The sequence below is a fragment of the Labrus bergylta genome, chromosome 4 (assembly GCF_963930695.1).
Source record: "Labrus bergylta chromosome 4, fLabBer1.1, whole genome shotgun sequence".
Lineage (NCBI taxonomy): Eukaryota > Metazoa > Chordata > Actinopteri > Labriformes > Labridae > Labrus > Labrus bergylta.
In genome coordinates, this window is record NC_089198.1 from 19,176,582 (window position 1) to 19,191,357 (window position 14,776).

General features: G+C 39.5%; 2 protein-coding genes across 3 annotated transcripts; both read left to right on the forward strand.

The window, feature by feature from the left end:
- Positions 1–3,533, forward strand: armc6 (armadillo repeat containing 6). 2 transcript variants are annotated; one of them, XM_020634055.3, is made up of 8 exons: positions 1–158; positions 369–513; positions 1,104–1,189; positions 1,292–1,853; positions 1,957–2,102; positions 2,182–2,313; positions 2,497–2,634; positions 2,739–3,533. In XM_020634055.3, the coding sequence occupies exons 2-8, from the start codon at positions 393–395 to the stop codon at positions 2,949–2,951; spliced, it is 1,398 nt and encodes a 465-aa protein (XP_020489711.1). In that variant the 5' UTR covers positions 1–158; positions 369–392; the 3' UTR covers positions 2,952–3,533. The 2 variants fall into 2 exon arrangements, with proteins under 2 accessions (XP_020489711.1, XP_065810030.1); XM_065953958.1 differs by lacking the exon at positions 1–158 and having other exon boundaries at positions 362–513.
- A 624-nt stretch (positions 3,534–4,157) lies between these two features.
- LOC109984010 (mitochondrial coenzyme A transporter SLC25A42) lies at positions 4,158–14,466 on the forward strand. The gene is made up of 8 exons (XM_020633983.3): positions 4,158–4,499; positions 6,570–6,762; positions 8,655–8,766; positions 8,925–8,950; positions 9,039–9,205; positions 9,333–9,449; positions 9,892–10,043; positions 10,166–14,466. The coding sequence occupies exons 2-8, from the start codon at positions 6,670–6,672 to the stop codon at positions 10,489–10,491; spliced, it is 993 nt and encodes a 330-aa protein (XP_020489639.2). The 5' UTR covers positions 4,158–4,499; positions 6,570–6,669; the 3' UTR covers positions 10,492–14,466.
- The last annotated feature ends 310 nt before the right edge of the window (positions 14,467–14,776 follow it).

The window sequence follows — 14,776 nt, forward strand, 5'->3', positions numbered from 1 at the left end:
CACCCATATTGCACAGTTTGATATTCTCTTAACTTGTTCCGCACAATTCACGCCCTGACGTTGTTTACAGCTGCACGGCCACTTACGGAAAGTGCGTAAAACGACAGCGGTGGTCGGTTCATTTCTAACAGATGAGCAGATAGTCGCTGGGCGTAACAGTTAAGTGATATTACTCGTTTTTTTATACAGATGTTTACTGTGGAGTGAAATAAGTCCTAGGCAGCTTTATTTAGCTTTCACATTTTAAACTGTCCTAAAAGAGAGGAAACGGAGCGTATCGGAGCTAACAATGGCTGTGAAATTACAAGACCATCAAGGATGATGAATGCAGTCGATGTGTCTCATGATTATCCCGTATTTATTTCCAGACTGGAGTAATTAAGGTGTCGAAAATGGCGAAGCGGAGGATCACACAGGAAACCTTTGATGCTGCTGTCAGGGAAAACATGGAGGAGTTTGAGATGGATCCTGAGGAGGCTTTAATGGAGGCTGTGGGGCAGTTTGAGTCTCAAGGTAATAAAGCGAACTAGGAAATACTCTGTGGTGATACAGCCAAGCCAACTGCACACGTATGGCATCAAATGTGAAACATCAGTATGTCTATCTGTGCTTTGCATTTGTGTAATATGAAATGATTGACTGCCCTACCACAGAGGCTCCAGTTACTTAAAACCTTCAAAATCGTTCATCATTATTGAGTAGAAAGGCCTCTCCTGACATACCCAGCTGGAGCCATGGTGCCTTATTGTTGCTATTTGTATTGGAATAATGCTCAAAGATATTTTGTTCACCTTACAGAGTGCTACATCTCCCTGCCACTATTGCGAGTTCTGTTTGAATAATGGTCTAATAGTTCACACATAAAGAAAGGCTTCACTATAGCTGAAAGGTTAAGGACCATCTTTGCTTTCTTGCATATTGATTTGCCATCCTCCTCAGTATGCAGTGGTACACTCCCAGTTGCCATCCTCAAAATTTGTCAATATTTATTTTTTTACACTCTTCTTGTGTTTCACTTGTGTGACTGCATTTATCTGTAACCTTATCTCCATTCATTTAGTTGTTTTTCAAATCATTAACCTAGATCTTGTGTGTGGATTCAGGTGTGGACCTCAGTTGTATAGTAAAAGCTGTTCCAACGGTGTCATCTGAAGACAAACAAGAGGAGAAAACACACAAAGTCTTGCAGGTAAAACTTAAGCCGTTCGGCAAAAACAGTCTGCTCTTTTAACTGTAATAGCTCTAACTCTGTGTAGGTGTAACATCTGTACATGTCATTCTTCATTTGCAGGCTTTAGATTCCCTCCGAACTGGAGAAGACACTGCCAGTGTCACAGCAGACTTAAAACACTTCACTGAGCAATGCTCACTTGGATTTGCCCAGAGGTACCTAGCCGCTCAGAAAGACGCCTACCCTGTCATCCTCTCTTACTGCAAAAAGAGTGTGGAGGACCAGGAAGCTATTTTGACCGCCCTGTCTGCTCTGGCTGCACTGACAGATGGACAGCCTGACCTGTTGGATGCAGAGGGTCAACGGCTCCTTTTGGATGTCCTCAAGAAGTACCAGGCAGACTCCTCAGTGACATTAGTAGCTATTCGCACTGTACGTCACTGCTGTTTGAAACATGAACAGAACAGGCAGGATTTAGTGAAAGGCAACATCCTTCCTCTGCTGACTGATGCTGCTACACGACATGGTGGACGTGCGGTGCTGGTCAAAGAGGCCTGTGCAGCTCTCAGGGTCATGACCTTTGACGATGATGTGCGCGTTACATTTGGGCACGCTCACGAGCACGCCAAGATGATAGTTCTGGAGCACAAAGGACTGAAGGTTTTAATAGAGGCTGCAAAAGGTGAGTCTAGCAGGTAATTAACTTCAGCTTCTTTTGAACTAGATTCAACCTCTTTCTGGTTTCCTTTATGAAATTCTTTCTTTTCTGTGTTCCTCCCTCACAGCTCATCTTGGGGATACTTCTGTTCTGAGTGAGCTGTGTAACACTCTGTCTCGTCTGGCTGTGAGGAACGAGTTCTGCCAAGACATCTGTGATCTGGGAGGGTTGAAACTCATGATGACGCTGCTTGCGGACAGCTACGAATCACAGGTAGCAAACTTTAAATCAAAGGATTTGGATACAAACTTTCATGTTTAACGTGCTCAATAAACTTACTTTATCTTTTCAGGAGTTGGTTCGGCAGGTCCTGAGTGCAATACGAGCCGTGGCAGGAAATGATGATGTGAAGGATGCTGTTGTAAATGCTGGTGGAGTCCAGTTTATTGTAATTGCCATGAACAGACACATGAGCAACTCGGCTGTGAGTTTAACGTCAAATGTTCACATGAATTGACTATTACTAGGTTTGGTGAAACATTTACTAGAGATGAAGTAAAAAAAAATGTCATTATACATAGATTAAAAAAAAAAAAACCAAAAAAATACCTTTGAGTAATGAATAATTTAAGCATATTTATTATGGTTCTGCTCCTCGTCTGCTTAGGTGTGTGAGCAGGGCTGTGCATGCCTGTCTGTCCTTGCTTTACGCAAACCAGACAACTGCAAAGTCATCATGGAGAATGGAGGTGCCTTGGCAGCCGTGCAGGCCATGAAAACACATACTGATTCAGTCAATGTACAGGTAATATGAGGTTGTTAATAATTAATGGATTACTCTAAAAAGCAGGCTGTGTGCCAGTCTGACAGCTTTCCCATGTCCCTGTTTTTTTTTCCCTTTATAAACAGAAATGGGCGTGTATGTTGATAAGAAACTTGGTTTCACGGACGCAAAATTACAGCCAACCAATCCTGGAGATGGGAGCAGAAGCACTGATCGCTAAGGCGCTGCAGACCCATCAAGATTGTGCTGATGTGGGTAAAGCAGCCCTCAGAGATCTGGGATGCCAGGTGGAGTTCCGAGAACTGTGGACCGGCAAACATGGCAGCCTCACAAACTGAAGTAGAGAACATCGCTGAAAAATGTACATCTATACCATGAATGGAACTTAAAGGCAAAGTTAGGCAAGACGAAATGTAATGATGTTGGAATACATAGCCCAATGTTTGAGCAGATGCAACGTCTTAGCTAGAGATATTTGTAAAACAAAACAAAACGTAGATGTTTAGAAGACTTGTGAGAAAATCATCAGTCCCACACAGCCCCTTTAAAAGGTTGAATATACTTTCCAGTCCTTTTTTTTTTGTTTTTGATCAGGACAATAGGGTAACGTGAGTGCAGCGTACTTGTTTTTTTTAGATGTTAATATTTTGTTGATGCTATTTTTTATTATTGTGTTTTGGTAGTGTGCCATGGGTAAATATAGGTATATTTGCTGCTATGCAAATAATTCAACTGTACTTCTTTTGTGCAAATTGCTTTCCCATGCCCAGTCTGTACTCTTAGCCAGATTTTAAAATGTATTGAATGCTTTATTCAATATCTATTCAAATTCAACTACATTACTTTATACAACTTTATTACTGTGTCCGATGTGAAAAATATTATGTGAAAATAAATATGTGAAAATCTGTCATTAAGAACTTCACAACCTTTTTGATAAACTCACTTAGATTCACTTTTATCTTGCAGTGTGTGTGTGGTTCTCGTGAAACGCAGTAACTGTTCAGATCCTCTTCGAACTATTCCCAGTATACTCTACGGACAAGACAAAAAAAACATAAAATCCCAATACTGTAACAAACAGACTGTTGAGTATATACAGTCTACGTCAGGGGTGGGCAACTGGTGGCCCGGGGGCCACATGCGGCCCCCATCAACCCTCAACGTGGCCCTCATGTCAATTTTTACACATCAATTAATCGGGAACATGAAGCATGAAGAAAACATGACTAAATCTGCCATGAAATCATGAAAACCAGAAATATGTCCATAATATTTGATCACTGGCATATGTTGAGTTAAATTCGGGACAAAATTGACTAATCGTTTTTGTTTCCTACAATTTGGCCCCCTGGCAGTGAGAATTAAATGAATGTGGCCCCTTGCTGTGACCAAAGTTGCCCCATCCCTGGTGTATGTGATAAACCAAGTCACCGCCCAAAGTAATTTCTGTTCACGCCCTTCAAGTGTACACCCCTCTGTCCGACCTATCCGAAACATGCTCCTCATTGCTTAGACTACATTTCCCACAATGCTTCGCGCGCGTCCTTGTCAGACCTCACTGTGGTCAAGCTATCGTCGTTGACAGGAGTACAACAGCATGAATGCTGCCTGTACACATCAAGTCACTGCAGGTTTCCTGCATCTGAGAAGACAGTGCCTTTGACAACAAGATACAATTTTATATCAAGACTCATAACATTAATATTTACAATACTGCGCTAACTAAAACGATATGTAGCAGTAAGCTAGGTAACAGCTAGGTGGCTAACGTTACATGACTTGTTGTTTTGCTAAGTTAGAAACAGTTTCTGAAGAGCCTGCAACAAACCAAGTGAGGAATACCAAAGCTTTAGAAATCTCCGAGCAGGTGTTAAGTTCACAAGGTAAGAAATGACGTGTCTGTACCGAGTGACAGCGTGGCTGTGTTTGTATGTGGACAAGTTTTGACAAGACTGGAGGGACTTCGTGGTTATTTTTATGAATTTGAAAGAAACATAGTCCGGTGTGTGTGTGTGCAGTGCCAGTGAATCATGAGTGATATAAATACGAATAATATCACAAGCTATTTAAATGATGGCACATGGGATACAATGCTGTATAAGTATTGGCTAGTGAGACAAACCTAGGAGCTAAGAAAACAAGGAGAGGGAGGAATCACATGCAGAGGGAGACTCATCTTCAATTGTAGAGTATATATGGCACAAGCATGACAGGACACTTTGAAATTGGATCATGGATGACAAGTTGGGATGTTGAGGCACACCAAACATATCGTGTAAGCTGCAGGGAATAAGGAAGTGTAAAGTGATATGTCTGGGAAAGAAGGCTGATGGGAAGGACATGGAACTGTATGTAGGGACAGTGAAAGAGGGACCCATTAGGGGTGCTCATTTGAGGATCTGGCTTTAAGCCCTGTTGTACTGATGCCAGTATTAGTTGCCCTTGACTACCCAGCTTTTCAACAGACCCTCTGTTTGCTCTCCTGTCCCATTGAGCGCTCTCTCCATTTTGCCTAAATCTATTGAGGACTGCAAAGCATCATCCAGGGGATTATTCAGATCATGAAATGTCTAAAACATCAATTGAGGAAAAGATAAACAGATCAATGACTTTGCTTCAACTTATTGATTTGTTTGTCACATGTTAACCAAAAGGCCATAAAATGTACACTGAGTATCTTCATGATCCACTGTTTGTTCTCTGCTTCACATAGTTTCAATTGTTCAGATGAATTGGTTTAGATGTTCTGTTAGTTTTCAGAGTATGAGGACAGCTTATTATTCAAATGTTAAATGTTTCTGTCATTATCTTGGTCGTGACAATGACAATCTGTCATTACAGGGTTTTAAAACTGTAAAAAAATGTATACTAGTATACCAAAAATCAGTTTTTACTTGTTTTATATTAAGTTGCAAGAGGATGTGTTGTATGACAGTGTTAGTAATCATAATATCTCTGATCATTTATGAATTGCTTATTATCCATACTTACAAATCCAGAAAAACAATCGTATCAAAAATACAAAATCAAAAAATCAAACTTTATAATCTTATAAATATCTCTCCTGAAACAAATCCTAGCCCTAAACTTGATTTAAAATATTTTCAATCATTGATGTAACACCATGGAATCTGTCACTGTTTCAGCTGAATCGTGAAAAAAAAAAAAAAGAAAGTTAGTCAGTCATTAAAATAATGTAATCAATGTAACCCAACAATACACACATTTGCCCCTATGACCTATTCTCCTATACAATTAAGGTATATATCTGACAACTTTGTGGCATTGTGATTATGAATTATGGTAAAGCTGGTTAGGTCCTTGCACGACTGTGAAAGTTGTGCACTATTTAAATGCAAAACCTGTGTTCCTGTGAAAGGTTGAAGGTTTGTCCTGTAAAATTATTCGCTTACAACATTTTTAGCTTGTGGTCAACCTTTAAAAATGATTTTAATTGAGTTTTTATTGACTATGGAGCTAACACTAACATGACCAGACGTGGCTATCTGGTTTGTTAGTAAGGGAGGGTCTCAGACGTACACCTTTAAAGATTAAAGGTAACTGGATTATCCTCCAGGCAACTGTTTAGTATAGGTGCATGTTGTATTTATAGTTTCTTGTTTGAAGATAAGCAGCCTTGGTCAGGTGACCTGACACTGCCACAACTAGAATAGACTTCTTGGTTCATAGGTTACCAACGTGCTAAACTTGAATACTTTGATGACCACACGGTGATTTCCAAAATAAATCTCAGAAATCTGAAATGTGTTTAATAATAAATATTTGCATGGCTAATCCTCAGAAAGTCAGAGTCATGCTTGACATTTGACCCTGACAAAGGGAAGAAGCTGAGCCGTCCAAATGTTCTGTCTGTTTTACATTTAGGACATATTTTAACCTTAAACTGACCTCTATTTATCCCTCTGACCTCTCTCTCTCTCTCTCCTGTGTAGCTTTCAGCGCCTGGTGCTGCTCCCCCCCACCCAAACCCCCTCCCCTCTGGTGGTTGAATTCATGAGTGCGCATAGTGATAGCCGTGCTTAGTCCTCGGGAATGGGTAATGGAGTCCAGGAACAACGGGCATCACTCACACGGGGAGATGTGCTGCCAGTTGCCTCCTCCAATCAGTCAGAGTCCAGCTTTGAGGTAAATCACTTTCGCTCCGTTTTAATCAGTGAAATTCAATCATCTTTCATATGAAGATAAAAATAACAAAGCTGATCAACTTAGAGTGAATACTTGAGCACATCTTGGGACATCAGAATATAACTTGTCAACTCTTGTCAGCTGTAGGCCAATTGGCCACACAAGAGTCACTTTAGTTATGATCACTAAAATATAATAGAATATAACAGTATAACAGTCATCCTGTTTATCTTTGTGGTTAGTGCCTCCTAAGAGAAACACATCATGCAAAGTGAGCACTCGCTCTATTTATATTCAGTGTGCAGAGGAGGGAAATAACATAGTGTAACGGATCAGATTGCATGTTTGTTAACTGCTGTGTTAGTTTAGATAACGACTGTTATGTCCGTTTCTGAGTTCTCCCTAATGTCAGTTAATGTGTAAGATTGACAGCACAGCCAGACTTTTGACCTCTCACAACACAGCTGTGGTTATGAAGGTGTTCCATGCAGGTTGTCATGTGTGTGATTGGTGGAGAGCTTGAGGAAGAGGTAGGTGTGTGTGTATATTTTCTTGGGATGTGTGAGTCTCTTGGTGGTAGCTAAGCTGATGAGTTACTGATACAGAGAGGTTTGTTATTTTTGACTTAGCTACACTAGTATATCAGATCATTACAGTGCTGTTCTAGCAACTAGGAACTAGAATTTGTAGGCATCTGTAATTAACTTGTCTGTTGCATGTACTTTATGTACCCTTTACTCTGTTACCTGTTTGCACACTAGGCTTGTTATTTTAGCTTTTGCACGGGAGGAGAATTATTTTTAAAGACCAGCTAACATACTGTAGATACAGAGCTGCAGGACATTCTCCACACAAATGATTTGCACATTACAGCAAAAGTTAATGTCTGTTATTTTGAAATAAATGATGATCTTCATTAAATTTGAAGAATGATTAAACTTGAATCATCTCCCAGTTATGACGTGAACTTCTGTTTAGCTGTCCACAGATACAGCCATTAGAAAACTTCTTCCGAGGTCTACGTTTTTCTCTAATACATTCACATTCCACTTTAAGTTTGTTAAATAAATGAAATCAGTACTTTAACTTTTACGAGAGTCACGTTATACTCAAGTATCTGAAATCCTTTTGTTAGCACCATATACTTCTGAATGCTGAAATGATTTTAGCTGTGTTATGTTCTTTAAAGTGAACTTTCTCCATTGCTTTCAGGACGTCATTACGTTTGACCTGTTTGTTAAAGTGATTACTATTGAAAATTGTTCATCCCCTCAGCAATCAGAGTACAAATGACCCTTAGGTTTTTACATTTCTTTATGGACTTTTTAATCCCTTATTCAAGACTGATCCCTTTATTGTTTAATTCAGTTGTTTGTTAGTCTGTTTCATAGAAGTAGTCTTTTAAGATCCTATCATGTTTTTTTTTAAATCTCTCTTACACATAATTTATTTGTGTCTATTACATTCCTGTGTTCATTAATGTCTTTAATGTACAAGTTGCTCCAAACCTATTGCCCCTAGAGGGATTAATAAAGTTGTACTTCAGTGAGGAACACTTGTAATTTTGACACAGTCCTATCTGATAAAACACAAAGGCAGGTTTGTAGTGGCATGGCTGACATTGTGTGAGTGCTATCAGACTGGTTTCATGCTCTCGTTGTGTGTATGGAAGAGCTAAACTGATCTGTTGCCTTTTATCACTCCTTCATTTAAGGACAACTGCTCTCCCTCTGTGATGGAACTTCTGATGTATTCTTACATAACTCTGGTTTAATGATCAACAGTATCTCAAACACAACTTTGTTCATGGCAGGAAACAGTTTTTACAGGATTGTCTCGGTTGTTGTTGATGACCTTAAATGTGATTTTTGTTTTTTTCCTTCTCTCTTCAGAGTCTCAAACAAACTCACTCTGTCATCAACTCACTCTTCTCCGGGGCTTTAGCAGGAGCTTTGGCCAAGACGGCCGTCGCCCCATTAGACAGGACAAAAATCATCTTCCAAGGTAAATTGGAGACTCTGCTGACCTAAAAGTGGAATCTGTTTTAAGAATAGGAATGGCACACATAGATCCAATTAGAAATAATATGTAGCATTTCTGTTTTGTTGATCTGCAATACATAGCTGTGTGAAAATATACATTTTTCATCTTTTGTTTTCCAGTGTCTTCAGCAAGATTCTCAGCCAAGGTTTGTTGATCTTATATTTATTCTTAGTGTCTACGCTTATTGATTTTAATATCTGAGTATGAGAATGTCTTTCTACAATGAATCATAGGAGGCCTACAGGTTGATCTACCGCACCTACCTGAAAGATGGCTTCATTAGTCTGTGGAGGGGGAACTCTGCCACCATGGTGCGAGTCATCCCGTACGCTGCCATCCAGTTCTGTGCACACGAGCAGTACAAGGGGCTGCTTGGAGGTTACTACGGCTTTCAGGGAAAGTAAGTGTCAGATTATGGCGGTTGACGCCTTCTACTCAAGTCTGCTGGCACATCTTAAGACTATTGTTTTTTAATGAACTAAAGATAAAGGCTGATATAAACACGACTGTTTCTCTTGATTTTTTAGAGCTCTACCTCCATTTCCAAGGTTACTGGCAGGCTCTATGGCTGGTACCACGGCGGCCATGTTGACCTATCCTCTGGACATGGTGCGAGCTAGGATGGCTGTAACACCAAAGGAAATGTAAGTTCATCTTTGGCTTCCACTGTCAACAGCAGTTTCCCTCTAGCCCTTTAAACACATGAACCCCTACAAATGTCTAGAAATGTTCAGGACAGCTTGCCCCTGCTCTGAGTTGCTCTTTCACACATGGCCATCACAGCTGAAGATTTTCCCTTTTGAACAGGAGGCAGGACACGACACAAAAAAGACCCTGCAGAAGTTGAAGTGTTATATTTACAACCTATCCAATTTGTGGATGAAGAAACAGAGTCCTAGCTATGATGACAGTATATTCACAGTAGAAACTAAAAGACTGGAAATGAACATTGTTGCAAGTGGAAGACTTTGAAGCGGCTTCATTAAGTGCATGAAGATTTAAATAGTTGCACAGCGATCACAGAATAAGAAAAGACATTGTTTGTGTTTTGGTCTTTTTTTGTTTATGGTGTTTCCACTGTTTTAGGTATGGTAACATTCTTCACGTGTTTGTGCGGATATCTCGAGAAGAGGGTCTGAAGACTTTGTATCGAGGCTTTACTCCCACCATCCTCGGTGTTGTACCCTATGCTGGTCTCAGCTTCTTCACCTATGAGACACTGAAGAAAGTACATGCAGGTGAGTTCAAATGTATCTGTGTGTTCATCTTCAACTCCTTTTCTTTAAAAACAGTTGTTTATATTGCACATCTGTTAAATGCTTGTTCATGGAGTGTTGTGTCTCTCTCTCGCTCTCTGTAGAGCGCAGTGGGCGTCTGCAGCCCTACTCCTACGAGCGTCTGGCATTTGGAGCCTGCGCGGGTCTCATCGGCCAGTCGGCCTCCTACCCTCTGGATGTGGTCCGACGCAGGATGCAGACCGCTGGAGTCACAGGTCACACGTACGGTACGATCCTGGGCACCATGAGGGAGATTGTGGCTGAGGAGGGGGTTATCCGCGGACTCTACAAAGGTCTCAGCATGAACTGGGTCAAAGGGCCCATCGCGGTGGGGATCAGCTTCACCACGTTCGACCTCACTCAGATCCTCCTGAGGAAGCTGCATCAGATGGGCTACACCAACCGATAATATCGATACCGAGGGGAGAACAGGGAGGGGCCGTGGGATGAGAAGGTCCCTGAACTGCCACTGCACAGAAGCACAGGAGGTAGAGAGTGACAAGTGTGTTGTTGGATAGACGTAAACACAATGGCTCAGGATGCGAGGGTAATATTAGTGTATTCTCTCGCTTATTTGCGTTTAACATGGGTTGCATCACACCCCTGTAGGCGGGAGGTTTGCTGGATGGTATTGAGGACCTGTACACACTGTTGTCATGTACATCTAAGTGCAATATGCTCCGTGATTTAATGTGTGTACACATAAGTTACAACACTTCTGTCCTAACAAAGCCTGCCTGTGAGAGTTTTTGTCAATAAGAGGGTTCTCACACACACACACACACACACACCACACACACCACACACACACACACACACACACACACACACACTATACACACACAGGTCTCCCTACTGCCCGTGTGTGTCTGCCTAAAACTGACAATGCAATGTTGCCACTTGAAGAAATGTATGATGCATTTGATTTAAGAAGAGTACATTTGGCCCATTGAGATTTGTTTTTGCTTTTTTAGGGAGTTTGTTTTTAAGGAATTGTACCAAAGGTTAGAAGTCAAGCTAGTTGTATATTAGATTATATAATGTTTGTATATTAAAGCACAGAAGTATGGCTTTAGAGCAAAACTATTGCCCGGCACAGACAACATCAGCACCATGTTTGCTGATGTTGATGGGTTTGATCATGTGGTCAAACGTTTAGTTTTTGTTGCAGTGGAATACATTGACATCACTTCTACGTTCAGTATATTAGTGGATCAGACTTTTGTTGTTTAGTTTCTGTGCTGACAGCAGACACATGAGCTATGTTTGATGCCAGTGCCAACAGATGTCAAGTTTAAAGAGATGAACTTGTTTGTTTTTGTAGTTATGTAGCTGTTTTTTCAATATGATGGACAAATTCGATCTCTGAAGTATTAATACAAACAGATCAAACAGATTTGACGCAGTGAGACGTTTGTCCTTGTTGAGAATCTTTCAGTTTAGCTGCATATGACAGACGGACCTACGAAACCTTCATCAAGCTATTTGAATAAGTATTTCCTGAATGTGACACCATACCTGCTGGTTTAAGAGCAGAGACATCTCTATGTAACGTAATCCAATATAACAAGCCTACAGAGAGAACTACCTAATGAAGTTAACAAACTTCAGTTGTTGCTGCTTTGACTCGTGTCATCTTTTAGAGGTTTCCAGGATATCTTTAAAGGTGTTTAAGGTGCACCAACACACAGTCACATACACACATTCACAGTTTACAAATGTGGTCTTCCCTTTTGCAGTTTGTGATGCAGCTGCAGCGGTTTTCTTTTTTTTTTTTTGCACTTGCTGAGATTTTGACTGATCTTAGAAATGATATTGTAACAAGGATGGACTTTTCATTCAGATACATCTGATGTAGAGCTGTAGCATTTCATGCTGATGGACTAACTTGTTTGGAAATATGCACACATAGTGAAGATATAATTCGTTTTCTTTGTTGGAGGCATAATGTGTATTACTTCTTGTGTGGTCAGTATTGTGATTTACCTCAGTGCATATTCAAACACTAATCAAGATCTAACATATCAATGTTTTTTTTTTTTAAATAATTGTAGGGGTTTCAGACATGTGGCTATTAGTTCACTTTTCATTTCACTGAGTTTGAGGAGTTTGCAGCAGTGTTGATGCAGGCGCACTGTCTTCAAAGAGAGTCAACGTTTCTATAGTTAGAGCACACATGCCGAGGCGGGCGGGTGGCTGAGTCGAGCGAGCAGCTGGCTGCAGAGCAAAGTGGAGCAGAGGGCAGGAACAAGTGTCACTTTAACCAAAATAAAACAGGACGTTGTCTGTGTGAAAGGAAAGACTGCAAAAACAAAAGCCTGTTTAGTTTTTCAAATTTAAACAAAAACTCCTCAAGGGCTTCACCTATGACTTTTTGTAATCAGCAGTGTGTAAGTGTTATAGATTATATAAATATAGGTTGATACTTTTTTTTTAGTCCGTGATTTAATCAAATATTTGATGATTATTTCTGTTAGAGGATATATCGTCATTTTCAGATGAGGGCTGTATATTGGCTAGAATCTGGCAACAATGGATGCATCATGATCTGTGGTTATGATTTAATTTGATGTGATTAATCATGTGACTCTAAACAAGGCAGTTAATATACATTAAAAAATGTTTTAAAGAAAAATAAGTACAGTACACTTTAAATCTTGGATCAATGATGTTTAAATTCTTTGCAAAATCTATCTTATACAGTCAGTCCAGGTCACTTTAGTTTCATAGAAATACTCTTTGGGTGATCTGAGTAAAGAAATGAACATTTGAATATATCTGTCCTAAAATGAAACCTTGATAAAAGTAGACATTATGAAACAATGTTTCAACACTAAAGCATATATATCGTCTTACAGTGCTGATTTCAAAAGTGTAAATACTGAAATGATGCCTTAGTATTTGAAAACCATTATCAACTGAACATTTGTTTATTTGTTAGGATCCCCATTAGCTGTACCTGAGAGCACAGCTTTGTTTCCTGCGGTACACTTTTTCATCCTCTATTTTTAGTCAAGTGAATATGTTTTTCATATTTCAAAAGTAAATGCTGAATGAAATGATTTCACATCTGATCAGAGAATTAGTGAAGTTTGACCATTCTAATCCTTTGTCTTCATTTTGTTGCACATCACTCTCCCCCTGACCTTCCTCAGTCTGACAAACATCATGTTATTTAACTCCGGCCTGTCTGTTCATGGATGATTGTTTTTCTTTATCGAATGAGTCGGGCGACTTGTAGCAGCTCTCTGGTGACTGATACAGAAACACAGTCGGATATTATTCTCATCATCAAACAGTGAAACTACAACACATTGTGGACTACAAAGATGGTGTCTTTTAATAATCATGTAATATATAATAAGCTCCCCTTAGGTTGCCTGAGAGAAATATGTGTAGCTGAGATGATTTCAGTGACTGAAAGATGAGCAAAGAGTTTCTGACTCCTAAGTGCCTAGCGAGGGGTAGTAATGTTTTTACTATGACTGAGCTTCTTCTACCGACCTTTTTCAAGGTTTCTTCCGTTTCCTAGCCTTGCTTCAGTCTTGAAGTGACAGGACGGTCTTCAGGTGGTTTAAAGTTTTGGGGATTTTAGGAATCTCTGAGTCTGATTGTTTCACTTCAGGTTCAGTTTTTGTATTTGAGCTTTTTCAAACTGTAACTAAAACACTGCCTTGAGGGGTGTTGCCGTGTAGGGCAAGAGACATGCTCCTTAGATCCCTCGCAGATTTGACCAATCCATTCAAAACACACCTGGACTTATCAGAGGAATGTGGAGGAATATTTGAGAGGATGTTTCATCTTTATTTTATATTTGTACCCTGATTGGAAACACTTTAACAATATTGTAACATTGATATCTCCCTCTTGGCCTACAAAATCAAAGTGGTTGGTAAACAAATGATGAAATTCACAATAACAAGGACACAAAAACCCAGACAATCTGTAAAATGCCAAATAATAGTATGCTTTTGATTTGACAGATTTTTTTTTTTTTTAGAACCTGAGAGTGACTTAATGTGGAGCGACATTGAACACTATAACAACAAACTGGCAAAAATGTGATTTTGATTTGCTCTTATTAAAGCAAAAATAAATAGATTGTATCCTGTTTTTGGGTGATACATCATAAATGTGCAGACATAATACTGTCATAATACTGTTAGTAATACTGTGTTTGCATGTTACAACAGATCAACTTGTGTTTGTTTGTTTCAGTGCAGCGTCAGTGTGACGGCTGTTTTGTAAATCTGAGATTTGTGCCAACTGAATGTAAACGTGCAAACAAAAACCACACCGTGTGTCCTGTATCTGCTGATGATGGTGAATCTGTAGGAACATTTTGAAATATCACATTCTCTAATAAAACTGGATGTTGATGACAGATTGATGCTTTATCTTATTCATTCTTATCTCCCAGAAAAACATATTATTTTTTGTGGTGGACTTACTTTTGCATTTTATTTCAACCTGTGAATATAAAAAAGAAGCGTATAGAAATGTATCTGATGTAACCTTTAGGAACTAGTCACATAAACACATTCGACCCAGATCCATCATACATTTAGTAATTACAAAAAAAAAAGAAATTAACACAAAATTTTGTGTTAACATAAATTTGGCCCAAAATGTAGAAAAACAATGATTCAAAACAGGATTTATTCAAAATTAAGACAAAATATACACAAAATTTA